Below are 17,870 nucleotides of genomic sequence, written 5' to 3'. Positions count from 1 at the left end.
GGACAAATATCACAAGTGTATACAACACAGGTTTACAAATTTGAACAGGGCCTAGAATAGAAAACTTCAACTGTAGATGACAAAATTTAATCGCAAATTAACGATGTCACTGATCGATTAACGCAGCAGATATTGGACATCAAGTCAAAACTGGGACAAGTTGAACAGATTGACAGTGGGGTAAGCCAGATGGAAGGGGATATCTCGAACCTCAAGGAGGAGGTGGATATCCAGGCTTTCGGCATAAAGAAACAGGTCGAGGGGAGAATTTCTACCATTGAGGGAAATTTTGAAAGCGGTACCTCTACCGTCGAGGGAAATTTTGGGAGCCATGGTTCGAAAACCAGATTTCGACCATCAAGGGAGATTTGCAGGATATAAGAGAAAGCATCCTTCATGTGGTAGAAGATAGATTAACTCAAACAGGACAGATCGCCACACCTCTAACCCCCTCCTTAAACCTAACCGGCAGTACAGCACACCTAGACCCGAAGGTGACTATAGAGAGCCTTCCAGAATACCACAGGCGACTGGAAGAGAACCCGACTAGCTTCGTCGAGGGATCGGTCAGTCTATTAGCAAGGACTAATCTACCTGAGGACAGCTTCGTGCAACTCATCACACCAAGATTGAAAGGGCATGCCACTACATGGTGGAATAACTCGAAGGTTTAAATTTAAACTGGACAGATTTCAGGAGGGAGTTCCTCGCTAGATTTCATTCCGAAGGGGTGAAGAGCTCCGTTAAAAGGAAGCTACTGACTGAGGCACAACCCACTGGCATGAGAGCTAATGCCTTCATCCTACAGAAGTACTAACTCTTCAAGCGTTTGCACCCGGAAGGAAGCTAGAACGAGATTTTACCAGACATCACAGAGCTACTCCACGACAAGATTTGACTTTCTGTGAACGTATCACAACCAAGATCCTTTGATTATCTACACAGAATCATCGCCCAGTTGGAGGAACACAAGAGCAAAGCTCTGGAAGAGACCAGCAAAGTTAGGAAATGCTGCCAGTGTGGAAGAACAGGACACCTAAAGAACAAGTGCCCAGCCTTGACGTCGGAAAACTAGGTCCGGCCCATTCTGGATTGAGGGGGGATAGGACCGGGAACAGGAATGCGCCTTAAGACACGACAGACAAGCAACCCTGGTCAAGTAGGATAGGGATTGGTCAGATTGTGAGTAGAACAGGCCAACCCCGCCCAGCTATCATCTCAAGGATAGGCAACGAGAATTATTCAGCCATACTTGACAACCAGGCAAGCCATTCATTTGTCTACGGGACTGTTGCCAGATTATTACCACCTATGAAGTCTCACCATCTCAGAAGGGTAGTGGGAACAGCAGATGGGGTAACCTATTTCATTCAAGGGCAGACTAACCTAACCGCTATATGCATGAACATGGCTATTGTAATTGATGTTGCAGTGATTCAGAACCTGATACCTGACATCATATTAGGTCATGACTTTCTGGTGGAATACAAGGTGATACGTGACTATGCAGCTCATGAAGTCTTTTTGGGAAAAGACAGATGACTGGGGGTTGCCTGGCACAATGGAAATCTCCGGACTCGCAAGGATACGCAAGTTGACGTAGACCCGAGAAATATCCAGTTAACGCATCTTCAACCAATTGAAGAAGAGGAGCTGAGATGCACCTTGAAGGACTTTGCGGAAGTCATCACCAATAAAATAGGACGGACTACCATGGTAATGTACAGCACTGAATGCAGCACTTCCTCACCCATCAACCAACGCCCATATCCAATGAACCCAGATAAGCGTAATTTCGTCATTCAGATGATTCAAGAGATGGAAGGGGAAGGTCTCATCAAACCTTCTACATCCCGTTGGGCTTCACCTAACATCCTATGGAAGAAGAAGAAGAAGAGGAGGAAGAAGAATGGGGAGTATCGACTATGTGTGGACTTACGCAGGTTGAACGAGAAGACCATTAGTGATGCCTACCCTATGCCTGATGTGAAAGACTCTGTGAAACAAGTAACTGGGTCTAGGATTTTCAGCACACTGGATCTCAACTCCGAATACAGGCAAGTGGAGGTTGAGGAAAGCTCTAGACCACTGACTGCATTCATGGCACAGAGGATTGTACCAGTTTGTAGTAATGCCTTTTGGATTGAAGAATGCTCCTGCAACCTTGACGCAACTGATGGATAAGGTAATATCAGGATATGTTTTGAGATTTTTGCCAAGTGTATCTCTCGACTACATTTTTATTCACAGCAAGAATTTTGAAGAACGCCTTGTACATCTGAGGAAAGTAATGGAATGACTGAAGATTCATGAACTGACTTGCCAACTGGAGAAGTGCCGGTTATCCACAGTGCATTCTGTCAGACAACGGGAGTCAAGTTAACGTCAAGGAAGAGGCAGCAAATGGTGACAGAAGGGAGTGTGGAGCACTGGACCACACCTATTTACAACCCAATGGCCAATCCAATGGAATGACAGAACCAGGAGCTGAAAATGATGCTACGGGTCCACCTGATAAACAAAGAACATTGACTGTGGGAGTGTCAGATACAACTGTCACTCTGCCCTGCGACGACGCATCAACCGTGTCACCGGCCATTCCCCAGCGAAGCTGTTCCTTGGTCGACAGGGGATTGGCAGATTCGTCCACCACCCACTTCTGGTCAAGATGAAGCAGCTGTTTCCCTGGCAGAGTGGCAGTAGCAGCAGGACATCAAGGAAATGCAAGCTTTGGTCAAGAAGATATCCCTTACCCAGGCCAAGACCCAAGATGTCAAAGAGACCCCAATTTTCCTGCCAGGCCAACAAGTACTGCGACGTAACCACCCAGTTAGTAATAAGATTGGAGGGTTGCAAGCAGGTCTTGCACTTAAGTGAGTTGGTCCCGTCGAGGTGGATAAGCAGCTGGGCCATAGGGTCTACTTAAGACCAACCCTCCTGTCAAGGTCCATGCATCGGAGTTGTGGCGAGTCACCCAACCGCTGCGCATACAAAATAAGCCTAGAGGAGGAGAGGACTTCCAGCGATGTCGAGGAAGAGAGAAAATACAATCTACGACCAAGGCAAAATTGACGAGTGTGACAGACTGTGGAAATTGTTTCAAGTTATAGAGGGAATATTGACAAGTGTGATAAACTGATGTAACTTTAAAACAATATTCTCTCACCCATAGGTAAATAATGCAATTATCAAGCTTGTATTATTATTATTATTATTATTATTATTATTACTGGCAATGTATGGCTATGAAGTCTTTACATCCATTTAGTATTAGTATTATTAATATTGTTTACGTAGCTGGATGATCACACTGTATGTGAGGTTCTGTCATGAAACATGTGCTGTATATGTACATATAAGTTTAGTTAATGTAAGAACCTGTAATTAACAGTATACAATTTATTATTACCTGTATATATGATTTGTAATCCACTGCAGTCTTGTGAAACACACTAACATCCAGAATGGCAGTAGGCAGACAAGAACTATGGAGAATATAATTTACATTATAACTGGGATTTAAGCACTCTAGAATTTACGAGAAGGTATTTTGTAACATATCTTTCTAGAAGCCTGGCAATACACACATATAAGGAGGTGGTCTTGATAGTACAGATGAGTTACTCTTTAGTTGGAGTTGTGGTTTAACCGGAGTTGTACTTGAGACCATGTGTTGTGTTTGTGCCGACATGCTGTGTCAGTCAGCAGTCAACTGTTTCATGGTTGCAAATGTGCTTAGTGACAGGCAGTTGTTAAAGGTGGTGATTTGCTGATGTTTCTGTAGTGGTGTTTTGTTTGTGACAGCAGTTAATTAGGTTATATGTGAGATTAATGTGAAAATAAGTTCGAAATAAATAAGTGTACCAACTGACAGCATTCTGGGTGCGTCTTTGTGGATACATCAGTTGAAAGTGCCAAAAGGTCGAGTTGTGGGTGTTCCTTCTTTTTAATTAGTTTTATTTATTTATTTAATTAATTAATTAATTTATTTGGAATACATTTAGTAGGATAATTACACAAAAATATTGCACTTCCAATGATACACAATACTTATTTAGTCATTCATTTTAAATTAGGGGTGTCACTATGCTATAATTGTATCCAGACAACACTGCGGTAACACTAACAGTTAACACAACATTAAACCATCAACAGCTGGGTGAACTGAAAGCAGAACACACTGCACTCAGCACTGCCAACTAAGTGGACCCTCGTTCTTGTAGCTCACATACAATAGCACCCTCATCTTTCTTGCCTACATCACATATTTTTGTTGGCTGTGTATCCACAGACATCCATCTTTTTGGCCTTCTAGGAGTAGTGTAACATATTCTGTTGGGGTTAAACTATACAAATTCACTGCAAGCTCATTTTTCATACAAAGTGGACCCTCATCTTTATTCCCCTGGACTCTTCATTTGTTATCTGTGCAGAGAACACCTGTGTTAGAACATCTGCAAGAGGAAAAGGAAAGGAGACAATGGTGGAGACAGTACAGGAAGTTGTGAAAGAAAAGATGGAAGCAAGATAAAAAGGAAGAATATATAAGTATCAAGAAATTAAAAAGAGATGTAAAAAAATTGTCAGTGAGGAAAAGAGAAAAGCAGGGAGAAATTCATGAGGGAGAAGACAATGTAAAGGGGAGCAAAACAAAGCTATATGGGCTTGTAAGAAGTAAGAGAAGAGTACGTCAACTTCGTCCCAGTGCCAGTATCCAGGATATCAATGACCAATTACAACAGTTGTGGACCAGCTTGCCTCAGGAGAGGATATAATAGCTTTTTGACACCCTTCCCAACCGAATCAGTGCATGCATCCAGGCCAGAAGGGATGCAATGTCATAGTGATAAGTGGATCCGTACTGCCAAGTTCTTCGTAAATTTAACTCAAATTTGTTATCACTGAAATAACATCAAATACCCTCTCAACACGTGAAGTTTCATTTTGTTTCCTCCTACCCTTCCGGTTGTTTCAATTTTTTTGTTAGGCAGTGTGTAGAAGAGAAACTGGTCAAGTGGACTTTCAAAGCAAAGATTGCCACAACAAAAGGCTAAGTTTCTATGTGGTAAAAAGAAACCCAGAAACAAGGATATGTCAGGAAACGAGGTTGTCATGAATTTGTTAGAAAATAAGTTAGGGTCAAACTATCATATTTTGGCAATTTCTTCTTATCCATGGGGCTACTACAACACTTATAGATGAAGTATATGCATACGCAACTACCAGACTCAACTAAAATTGGCGAGAAGGGGAGAATGTAAAATCGTTTGGGTGGGTGATGTGATAGCTTTGGTTTGGCGTGACAACAGGGACATCAGTGCTATTTTCCAAAATTGTGATACTTCACAGGAAGAAAAAAGAAAAACTGGGAATACTGTTCCATGCCCTTTGACAACTGACTGATATAGAAAGTACTTGGGGGGTGTATGTAGATCAGATAAAAAAAAAAAGATCTTGCTACACTTTGGGAAGGAAAACAGTGAAATGGTGAGGATACATTTTTGGATTTGCAGCGAACACAGTAGAACCTCGATTATACGTTCCCATATTATTCGTTCAAATTAGGTGGTCCCACAAGCATCCTAACTAAATCACGTTGTAAAAATCCCGCATTATCCGTTCCTCGAAGAAGCGATTTCCCGGATCAACCGTTCAGAAATTTCAGTCCCATCAACGCTAAATCCTCGATCACACATTTCTCAAGAAACTGTATCTTACGAAAGGGCGGCTACGACATACTTACGGATTTTGGTGTTGACGTCCCGTTATTGTGGTAATTTGAAGAAATACTGTACTGGAAAAGCGATTGGCGGTGAACTTGCATAAGGGAACATCTTAACATCACATCTGAGTAGTATTGTTTAGAGAATCCTCGGAAATCAAAGCAGTGTGTGCCCATGACAATTTGAAGGAGACAGCGCATTTTGATAGCTGTATTGAAGACTGAACGAGTTTCGTTTAATGTTCGTACTTGCAAAACATCTACATTATGTCCAGGGTTACATGTTTATTTTTTAACTTTTTTTGAGTGTGGCGCGGAACAGGTTTTCGGCATTTCCCTCAGGGCACTGTATAGTCACTGGGTTTTCAGGCAAGAATCGAAACTGCTCCTTCTTAAGTAACACAAATTTAGTATGTTATAGAGATCAGAACAGATGCTGCACCTTACATAAAGCCATGGGAGGTTTTGGGATTGTCTATTACTGTTTTTGTCTTAATATAAGACTGGGATTTTCACGTTTTTGTGTTAAAATGTTATAAAAACTGCAATAGTTTTATTTGCACACGTTACATTTAAAAACTTTGTATCATTCTGCACACGTACCGACTTGTACAGCTAGCGCGCTTTCCAGCTGAGCTCAAGATCGCGAATAATCGTAATTTCGGAAGTGTTAATGATATTTTTCTCTTTCCAATTTGATTGTAATTAGTGACAGGCAGAACTAAATATAACGCATTCGAGAACTTGAGGATTGATACTTTCGAAACCATATTCTCGAGTTCAACATAACCTTTAAAAGTCTATGTAGGCGTAATTTATGCGGTAAAGGATTTCCATAAACTGACTAGGAACAGTATACCGGTGACCAAATTACAATGGAAGATAAAAAAAAGTATTTCGCCACCATGTTGGACGCTTTTGTATCTAATTTGCTTTGTTTTATTAGAAAGAGAATGAAAAACTACTTGTGGTCGATTGTTGTTTGGCTTGGCGTTAAGGGATTTTTGGAAGAGGGTGGTTGATCAAAGTTGCTGAACTGAAAGAAGTTTTCAAAGGAATATGACTAAGTTGTCAGAGGAAACTGATGAAGTTTCCCCGGTAAAACTGAAAAGTTTTGAGATTTTTAAGTCGCATAGCAGTAATTAATGTTTGAAGCCAGTCCTGCGGTCTAACTTACCTGCCTCTCACCTGGAGGACCCGGGTTCGACTACTGGCCACGTCAGGCATTCTTACCTGGATATGAGGGCTGGTTCCATGTTCAGTCATTCTATGATTACCTTTAATTGAGGAGCTATTTAATGGTGATATGGCGACCCCAGTCTAGAGAGCCAGGAACAACGGCCGAGAGGATACGTCACACTGACCATGCGTCACCTCATAATCTGCAGGCCTTCGGACCGAGGTTGGTCACTTGGTAGGCGGAAGGCCCACTGGGGCTGTAGTTTGGTTTGGTTTAGGGGCATTAGTATGATTATAAGTATACACATTTCATTTTTGCGACGTTTAGCCAAATTGTTGATGGTTCTTTCGTTCCCGGATTTTCTGTTTTCCCGTGTTGTAAGTTTTTTTCCGTGGTCCCTCCAAAAACGGAGAATCGAGGTTCCACTGTATTTTCACGTACAATTCCACTAATCAACCAGCACCTCCCAGATAGGGTCATAATCAAAGAATCTTTCGACTTGCACTCTACAGACAGTTGATAACTTTCCATCAAGGAAGTGTCTTAGTCACAAACAATCGTTACCACTGTTAATGTTTCTCCCAAAAATCTTCACAAACTTACTACGGTATCTGGAAAAAGTGGGCATATAATGCATCTGATGCATCTGTTTGCAGAAAAGCAGCAGCATGAAGAGGGATCCAGACAATATGGGAATGTGTAGCTCTGTGTCAAGTAAGATGCTTCCTTCAGTATCACTAAGAGAAAGTGTGGAGGTTTGAACCAATAACCTAATGACTCCATGAAGAGGGATATGGAGGTGATGGTTTTATTCCAATATTATTGAATATCTTAATATATTGTGGTAACAGTTTTCATTAAACTTTTTTCTGAAACAATGAGCTCTGGTTTAATTTTTCTAAACAATATGTTAAAATCTGGGGATAAGTGGCTTGAAAATGAGTCATAAAGGGTTAAATTTAACAGGAGAGGTTTTGATAAGAATAATGTTACTGGTTTTATGACCCACTAATCAATTTATCAGTTTTTGGAGATGACAAGGTGCAGAATTTTGTCCCAGGTTCATACAGATACAAAGCCAACGTATTTAAGCACCTACAAATACTACTGGAGCCAAGCGGCATTGAACTGCCAACTTGGGATCAGCCAGAAGGCTAATCCTTACCATTTGAGCTGCTCAACCTGGTGTTTCGATATCTTCCAGAGTATGTAGGGAGCAGTGTCTTGCTACTGGCTTTCTGCCCAGATGGGTGAGGTTTGAATCTGTTGATCTTAGGTTGGAGTTTTTACTTGAAAAATGACATAACAACATGATGGGCATCCAAACTTAAACCAATGGCCAAAATCAAAAAACCCGGGTAGCTCCAGTGGCTCCAGAAATAACTGGGAGAAAGACATTCTTCCATCAGAAGGATTTAAAATCTTTAATTACATGTTCTTCAGCAGACCATTTAGAAATTGTACTCAGGTGAGCAATACTTGTGTTTGAATGGGGACTGGTTACCTCATTTTAAATTTTGACCAAGAGTTTAACCCCTCAGCGCCGACCTTTATACGTGGTATAGACCCTCTTCTTCCGTAGCCGCCGACCTCTATACGTGGTATAGACCCATACAAGGTTTCACATTTACGGCTATAGCGCGAAGAATTTTGGAGTTATTGATAAGCAAATTGTTTTGTTTCCAAGAAGACATTTTCGGGTTTATCAGCGTTGTAAATAAGAATTGAAAAATCATTATAATGTAGTTGTTTTTGCAAGGATAATTATTTGTCAAATAAGTCTGAGCACTAATCTCTTGCTTTTTTAAAAGTCTGTTTGCTTCATTCTTTCCCACAGAATAAAATAAAGAAATGATCTGAGAAGTTTGTCTTTTCGTGTGATGTTCTTTGCTCTATTTGTACATTGGGAGTGCAGTTTATTTATTATATATTTCTTTATTTCTCAGCTTGTAATATTTTCGTAACTCTCCACGAGCGCTCTGTGTAGGCGTCAGTTAGTGCTGCTTTCTGTCATACGATATGAGAACCAGTTGTTCATGGTATATATCTCGTTTGAAAGACGTTGTCTCGAACTTTTATCTGAAATATGTATCGAGTTGGTTTGTTTCGTCATAAATGTTATTCCCCTCATTCAGTTTCGTCCTGTTGCTTTCGGTCTCGCTGCAGCTTCATCAGTCCGTGTGACGCGACGCGCTCAGCCGTGGTATGACCGACGGTAACGTGCTTGAAATATTGTATAATTCAGATGAAAGTTTAGTCGGAAGTAGTAGTGACAGTATAAGCAGCAGTGATAATGAAATAGATGACGTAGCAGTGGTAAATGATGAGAGTGACGATGAGGAGGAAACAGTACTTGGAAATTTTGTGTAGTAAACTATAGATAATTATACAGGTCAAAGAAGTTTTCAACGGTGAATTCTGATTGCTAAATTCTCTAATAATACTCACACAGGTCACAGAGACAAATATTGAGCAATTACCTTATCGGGTTCAGCTGGTGAAAGGTTTGTTTACAAAATACGCTCGCTCGGGAGGGGAACGAAATATTCAAGGCCGGCGCGCATCAGATAATAATACAGTTCCAAGGTTGCGGGAAAGACATTTTATCAGGAAATTAGCACCCAAGAGTTGGAAATCCAAACCTCAGAGACATTGTATCCTGTGTTCAAAACACGGCGAAAAGAAGACGTCAGTGTACTGCTTGCAGGAGTGTGACTTGAGTCCCTGTCTCAAAGAGTGCTTCGAACTATCACACGGAACTAAATTACTAAGAAAATATGAAACAATTATGTAATTATCTGCATGTACATAGTTCTGTCATAAGGAATTCCAAATTTCGTGAAAATCGGGCAGCTCTTATACTTGCAGTAACGCTTTAAGTGAATCGATGTATTTCAGTCGCGCGTAGTTGAAATCTCATCCGGCCGCGGAGTAAGAAGCTATTTAAATGGCTGTGAAGCTGAGGGGTTAAAGCTGAATGTCTCTTGCTACAGAACGATTTCTAAGGTGAAAATTCCAACCTGAGATCTGTCTCGATTTAAATCTTGGTTCTCCAGGTTGAATTCAACTACTAAGCCACTAAGCTAATCATGCTGTAACATTTTTAAGCATGGATGGTGGTGTCATTGTTGCCCTTTTCAAATTTAAAAATAAATTTGAATATTTTTAATGATTTCCATCAGAGTTACATTTCACATATATAAGATTGAAGTATTCCAAAGTAAATGACAGAAATGAAAATACTATAGAAGGGCAATATGTCTCTGAAAACCTGTATTGAAATTAAGAGGCTTGGTAAAGTATGGTGAAGTAATAAGAACAGGACGGTAATGCAAATGGACAAGGTGAAATGGATATATAAAGTGAAAGAACCCAACTTGTCTCAAACTGATCTAAACTGGACAAACTGAAAGAAAAGCATGCATACCCTTTGATGAGAATCAGCTCATCATCACATACAGCTTCTTGCACCACTTCTGCTGCTTCTCCAACAAAGGAAGCATCAAAACTCTCCTCACCTGTAGTGAACAAAAAACCAGAATTAGTTTCAAATAATAACAAAAAAATGAAAAATGGAAATTCATTTTACAGAATATATTATTTATACTCATCAAATGACATGATAAGAGTTTGTGTTTATCTCCCTCTCTCGTTTCCTCAATCCTGAGGACATTTCTTCGTGTCCGTAGCCATCCTTCGTGAGTAGGGACATCTCAGTCGTGTGTTTTATGAAGTATGTCCAATGTGTAGTCAGAGAGCACAATTCCCAAATGCGCCACATTGCATGATGTAACCAAAGAATTGGAGAATTCTTTGCCCACACACATGCAATAACCTGGTTCAACTCTTTCAGGATGGACTCAATGGTGTGAAACGCTGTCCATGGTATGCGAAGCATTCTTCTGCAGTACCAAATATCTATCTTCCTAAGATCTCCAGCACCACAGATGAAGAATGAGAACACCAGCGCTCAGACTAGTCTCATTTTAAGATCTACTGAAATGAAGTGTTCCTTCCAAATATGAGAATTGAGTCATGATGTTCTTGGCCACGGCAATCCTCCTCTTGATAGTCATATGCAGTGTTATTCCTCCAAGGTACAAAATTTGAGAAGCAATTTCCATTTCTGTGGAGGCAATGATTCCAGTCAATTTGCCAGCCCTGTCAACTGTCATACAGGTCTTTTGTATGCTGATATGCAAGCCCTATTAAATGCTCTCATTTAATAATAATAATAATATTGGTTTTTTTTTTTTTACGCCCCACTAACTACTTTTGATGGTTTTCAGAGATGCTCTCATTTCTGCAGGAAGTCCTGTCATCACTTCATTATCGACAGCAATGAGTACCGTGATCTGCATATTGGATATTTTACTTCCTGTGCTGTATACTGAGAAACACTGGTGACAGTACTTCATGGCCACTTCCAATGCGTTTTTTGATGCTTGATATACTTCATCTTCTGTGCAGGAGGCTGAACTTGTCGACTTTGGAGCATATGTTGGATGGTCTGGTCTTCTCTGCAGTCACATTGGATTTTTTCTTGATCTATGTAGCCCCATTTGGCCAAATTAACCTTGGATTTGCCAACTCCGGATCTCAGTCTATTCAGGGACTTCCAGATCATCTATTCTTCATCATGGCCAGGAGGTAGAGTTTCAGAAAATCTTATCCAGCCAGGGGGAAGGTAGGATGTAGCCCTCCATAACTGTAGCCGGGCCTTTTCAGTAATGGTTCCAAGATCCTTCGAAGTTCTGAGAAAACTCTTCCTTGACTTTGTTGCAGATGCAGTTCATGCCCATATAGAGGATAGGTCCTTTCCTGTTCCACTGTCTTTCTTTCCTTGTTAGCAGCTATTTCTCTTCGAACAGAAGGAGATGCTATTCCTGCAAGGTGGTAGAGCCATTCGACTGGAATGGATTTCAAGCAACCTGTTCTAATTCTGTAAGTGTCGTTGAGAGCTATATCCACCTGTTTGGCATAAGCTGAATTATACCAAACAGGACACGTATACTCTGCCGCAGAATTGTATAGTGCTATTGCAGAAGTTCGGATGGTTTCAGGTTGGCTACCCCACTGTGATCCGGCTAGTTTCGGTAAAAGATAGTTCCTGGTGTAGACTTTCGATTTGCAGTTCATGCAGTGCTTCCTGAAAGAAAGATTATCAAGTGTCACTCCTAGACATTTTGGAGACTCGCAGTGTTCCAGTTCGACCCCTGACCATACTATCTTTAACTTGAGAGTCACTTCCCTGTTTCTCAGATGAAAAGCACACACTTGTGCCTTTGAGGGGTTTGGTTTAAGCTGGTTTGTGCTGTAATATCTAGAAAGATCCTTAAGCGCTTAAGTAAGTGTGCTATTCATTCTGATTCACTAGCACTTGGTAATGTAAGTATCTAAGATACCCACTAAAAACTGAGGTGATTTTACCATTTTCCTACTATTTTCTCTCACATCAGACATTATTAGGGTGGAATTAATTTAAGATGACTGCTGAGACGAGAAGTGCATTGAGTAGTTAAGTACCTGCTTCTCAGCGGGACACTTGAATGCCTGGACCAGGTATTTTCATGCCCGGTCCTCTTAACATGCATCACTTAATAAAATTTACCATTACTCCTGAACTATAAATGTTAGAAACATGATACTTTGTAATTACCTCTAGTAGATATCAAGGGTATGACATCTGGTGTCACAGGTTCCAGTGTGGAGAGGAACACCACACATATTGCAGTACCATATTATTTCACTTCGAAGTTTGTTTTTTGTGCACACTCGACACTTTCTTGAAGGGTGCCTTTACTTTTTTACAGGGTTAATTTAACAAGAACATGCTGCTTCCTTTTTCCATCAAGCCAGAAAACTGGATCCTTTGTTGGTGCTCGTCGTGGGGGTGGGGATTTAGAGGTGTTCATACTTGATGAAGATGCTTCAGAGGGAACTGGAAATACTGACTGAATTATTTGCTTATCTTGTATCAGATATCTACAGACTGTTTGCATGAACAGAAATGAGAGGGATTTGTTTCTAGTGTTCTTTTGATGAAGCCTAAATGCATTGAAGAGGGCACATTGTAAAATGAAAAAGAAAACCCTTTTGGGCCATTAAACTGTTTTCTTTATGAATGGATACATTGCAAGATAGTGATCAGCAATATCCACTCCATGCATGTGTGGGTTATAATCAACAATACATTCCGGCTTCATTGCAGGTTTTCCAAATCTACCGTTTGGTACTTCCGCCATTTCTGCTGAATGAATTGTTGAAATCATTGTTATGATCCTCTTGTCCATCCATGAAAGAAGAAGAACCTCGTCATCTCCAATAAGTCATTTCTCCTCTCTTCAGACTTTTATGTCGTTCCCTGACTTCTTTATGGACCCCCCTGTTTTGTCGTATTGTTCCACAAACAGTTGTGTTGTGCTCATGCAACTCCTTAGCCAAATCTACATTGTTATAGAAATTATCCATATATACTACATACCCCTGGTCAAGGTAGGGATTCAGTAATTCCAACACTGTGTCTGAGTGAAATTCCACTTCCATCATAAATTTTGCGAGTGTAAATATATCCTGAACTAGACTCTCATACCATTCTGACTAAAATGCCATACTTAGTAAGTTTTCCAGGATTGTAGACTCGAAATTTAGATGCCCTCGCCAAGCTAGCATCCCCTCATCCAATGCAATCTTTCTGCCTGGAGTGTATACGGCTGATAACTTATTGCTCAATATTTCCAAAATAGGTCTAATTTTATAAAGCCCATCTGTACTATTGGTATAATGATTACTGTCACTGAAGTGAAGAAATGAAAGCATATGAAGGAAGCGTGTTCGGGCCATTGTTTTAGAAAATATCGGAGTCTGAAAAACAGGGCCTTCGGTCCAGTACATTTTTATATCAGACTTTTGGACTACACCTGTGATGAACATCAACGCTAGAAACTTTTTCAACTTTGAGACATCAATTGGTTTCCAGGATTGCATGATCGAATTCTTTGTGAAAGGGCAGGGCGCCACACTTATCACTTGACTCACATATACTGTAGATCCATCTGCTCACACACATACTGATAAAATTTGTCATTCATGAAAATAGTCATGTAACTCATAATATACTGCTCATTCTCTATGTGAACGTTCAAATCTGAATTCCCTGTAAATGGTGGAACAGGTGGACAATAACTAGGATGATATGTACCAGGCACTTCACTTTCCTCTATAGGCCTAACGCATTCGGGAACTGGAATTTCCTCGTCACTCTCACTTTCACTGAGTCTATTTCAGGAATAAGTTCATCATCAGAATCATCATTGTGAACAATATCTAACAGTTCTTCCGTAAGAAACTTTGTTTTATAAGCCATTATACAACACTCGGTAAAAACGACACGCACAGCATTGGAATCTCAAGTAGAGACTTGACGTGCGAGTAAGTGCCAAGATTTACCTACTAAAACAGCTGAGATAAGCATGAACCCACTCAACACAAGGGTTATCTCAACAAGGTCAACTAAGTTCCTGTTATAACCATTAACACTGACTAAGGTGTAAGAATGCATAAATGACTAATGTAAACAGCACTGCTTCACGCGGAACATTAAACGTCTTACGCAGTCCACGGCCCGCAATGAGTTAAGCGCTTAACCCAATCAATCACTGCCAAACCCGTATATATATATATATATATATATATATACACACACACACATTTTTGAATGCCGTGCCACGTCCGCCAAACCCGTATATATACGTTTTGGTGCCGTGTGTACTACACCAATCTCACAAATGAACGCGATATAATGTCATGCTTTGAGATTCCATGGAAATGCTCAAAGAAGTTCTGTACTGCAGATATACCACTATTTCGCATGTTTTGAAAGCGATCTGGTGTTATTTCAGCTACGTTGGAGTGGAACATATTTCCCACTTATGTGTAGCCATCGTGGCGTCTTGAAGTATACATTCATCTCTTGTTGACAAAGAAATTGAATGTTTCCTCATAAATAGTGATTCTGGAGAGCTGTATTTTGATAATGAAGGTGGAGAATATCTAAGTGGCGACAATGAACTACAAGTAAGTGCGAGACAAAGTAGTAATGATGAATCTCATGCTCAGATAAATTATTTTTTCCCCAAATGTAAATGATTTTGATATTACCAGTTCTTGGATAAAGAATTTTATATTATATTTCAGTAATAGTATCACCGAGTGGAGTAGCCGCGCGTATTAAAACACTACAGCTATGGAGCCAAGCTCTGCACTCGGCAGGTGTGTGGGTTCAAACCTCATCGTCAGCTGTCTTGAGAATTTTTCTTTTCTTGGGTTACCTTTTTGCACTCACAAGTAAATGCCGGGACAGTTCCTATTCATAAGCCACAGCTGATTCCTTCTACTTCTGTAACCAGTTTCATTCACAATCATCATCAACATTCATTTCATATTCATTATCTTCTCAACTGATTGTTTGCATCGGGAAGGGCATCTGATTGTTTGCATCGGGAAGGGCATCCGGTCGTAAAATCGTATTGGGCTGCAGGGCTAAGAGGATGATATGCATTCCATTAATAGTACCAGTAAACATGTATCTGTCAAAGTGCTTCTTCCTTAAAAAAAAAAAAAAAAAAACCCCGGCCCACAGGGTTCAGCTGGTCATCAAAACTCGGCAGTGAAAAGGTTAAGTAAGTGTGCTATTCATTCTGATTTACTAGCACTTATTAATGTAGGTATCTAAGATACCCACTAAAAACTGAGGTAATTTTACTATTTTCCTACTATTTTCTCTCACACCAGACATCATTAGGGAGGAATTAACTTAAGATGACTGCTGAGACGAGAAGTGCATTGGGTAGTGTTGGCTGTGGTGTTATGGCTCAAAAAAGAAGTTTCAGTGAGTAGTGTATTAAAAAGAGAGAGAGGTCTAGTTCATACAAAATACAAGTGAACAGGGCCAAGGTGATAAGAGCAAATACAAAAAGCATTGTTTACAAAGAAATAATATTGTAAAATTATTTAACTATGCAAGTTATGTGTATGGCAGAGGCAGAAAGAATGTAGAAACAATATTACACTACTTTTGCTCCATTAACTCTGATTCTAATTGTGCTCTGTACTTCTAACAGTATAGAAAAAAATAGATTCTCCATATTTGAAGGGATCATGGAAGCAAACATACAATACATGAAATTGGGAAATTCAGGAAAGAATTAAAACTAATGAAAACATTGTTCCAGAAACAGATAACCGACGTTACACAGTATTATTGTAACGTTAATTCTAATGGTTTTCTTTGTACTTTAAACAATATTGGAAAACAATACTGTGATATTTCACTCTGGCAGTAGGGCCTATACATTTTTTGTATGATACTGAGATAAGGAGTAAGTGAAGTATGATTCAGTATAAAGATTATTTTCTGTGGCTGTTTTACACCTGATTCCTACCGCCAATGTTACACACGCACACAAACAAAGCCCTTCAGCTGCTACGAAGCACGACGCAGTTACTAAAGTTGTTTTATATAAATTTATATAAATATAAATTCACGGATTTCTTTTCTTCATAATAGCAGCCTTCTACCTGTTTGAGAACATCTCACTGAATGAAGAAGCAGTTGAGGTAGAACAAGTGACAAAAGCATGGCAATAATCGAAAATGTGATTATACATTTACCGGTCAAATTTCAAACACTGCATCTCGTATTACCAGCTAATATCGAGAAAGTCACACAAATCCGATTTGACCGTAGAAAGCGAAACCAAGCACGGATGTTCAAAATCCGTACAATAATGTTGTTCATCCATACAACCGTAAAACACACTCAACATCTGTATATTTTAAGGAAAAACCGGAATACTTGGCAGGTATGAAACTGTGTATTATCCTTCAGTTACAGCGAGATCACTATCACTGATGCATCCGCTATTACGAGCTATTAAAACGCGCACGATTTTTTCCGTTACAGATATTTATGCACCCCAGCGATTATGTTGGATGTGACCAATCCACCTTCGGTATGGTTTCCTCGCTATGTCCAATAGCGAGCTCCCTTGTCAACATTCGAAAGCAATGTCGGAGTCAATTGGTAATACCCGTCGACTAAAGTTCCTTAAACAAAATTTGAAATGAAAGAGTACGAGTTTTTGTAATAAATGCGTAAATAACGTGTCTGATAACAGTTGTTAACACGTTAAAAATAACGGCTGAATAAACGATTGCTTAATTTTAATGCTAAATACTGCAATTAAGTAACCATGGGATACACCTCAAGATATGGTAGAGTGCACCATTGATTTCAGAGGTCAGTTTATATTTTCCCGTGTCTGGTTGAGTTTCGGAAAGGCTATTAACATGTAAATTTATAGCGAGAAGGTTATCATTTCTCTACTGGGTCATGAAGTATGTATGTTAGGTCAGGTGACGCATGATGTGCGCTTCATATATGTTAGAATAAGAAAACTGGAAAGTTTGCTACAAAATGCTATCGATCATAGTCGGTACGGTATCGTTTTCTCGCTATGTACACTTGCAAGCTCTCTCGCCAACATTCGAAAGGCAACGTTGGAGTCTATTAGTAATAACCAACAACTGCTGTTCCGTAAAGCAAAATCAAAATGAAAGAGGAGAATAATGTATAAATAATTTGGTCAATAGGAGTTGTTAAATTGTTATAAATAAATAAAGGCAAAAGGTAATGACCGCATAATTTTAAAACTGAAATTTAGTAAGAATGCGATATGGCAGAGCCCATTATTTATTTCAGAGGTTCAAATATATTTTCTTGCGCCTGGTTAAATTTCGGTAAGTTGATTCCCGTGTAAATTTTTTAAATATTATATTTTGGAACTTGCTTTATGTCACACCAACTCAAGACAGGTCGATTCCTCCCCACTTCTAGGCCTTCCCTATCCCATTGTCTCCATGAGACCTACTCCAGGAACTCCAGTCAGACCAACGCTGCTAACAAAA

At 39.8% G+C, this 17,870-nt stretch overlaps 1 protein-coding gene across 1 annotated transcript in view; it reads right to left on the bottom strand.

Annotated features, from left to right (window-relative positions):
* CCT1 (chaperonin containing TCP1 subunit 1) overlaps window positions 1-17,870 on the bottom strand; it is a 249,867-nt gene that overhangs the window by 89,030 nt on the left and 142,967 nt on the right. The window contains exon 10 of the mRNA XM_068225314.1: window positions 10,330-10,420. Coding sequence (XP_068081415.1) covers window positions 10,330-10,420 — 91 coding nt within the window. The remainder of the gene's footprint in view (window positions 1-10,329; window positions 10,421-17,870) is intronic.

Source organism: Anabrus simplex, chromosome 1 (assembly GCF_040414725.1).
Source record: "Anabrus simplex isolate iqAnaSimp1 chromosome 1, ASM4041472v1, whole genome shotgun sequence".
In the NCBI taxonomy this organism is placed as follows: Eukaryota; Metazoa; Arthropoda; class Insecta; order Orthoptera; family Tettigoniidae; genus Anabrus; species Anabrus simplex.
The sequence above is the reverse complement of the archived record's forward strand: the minus strand, read 5'-3'. Positions and strand labels throughout refer to the sequence as shown.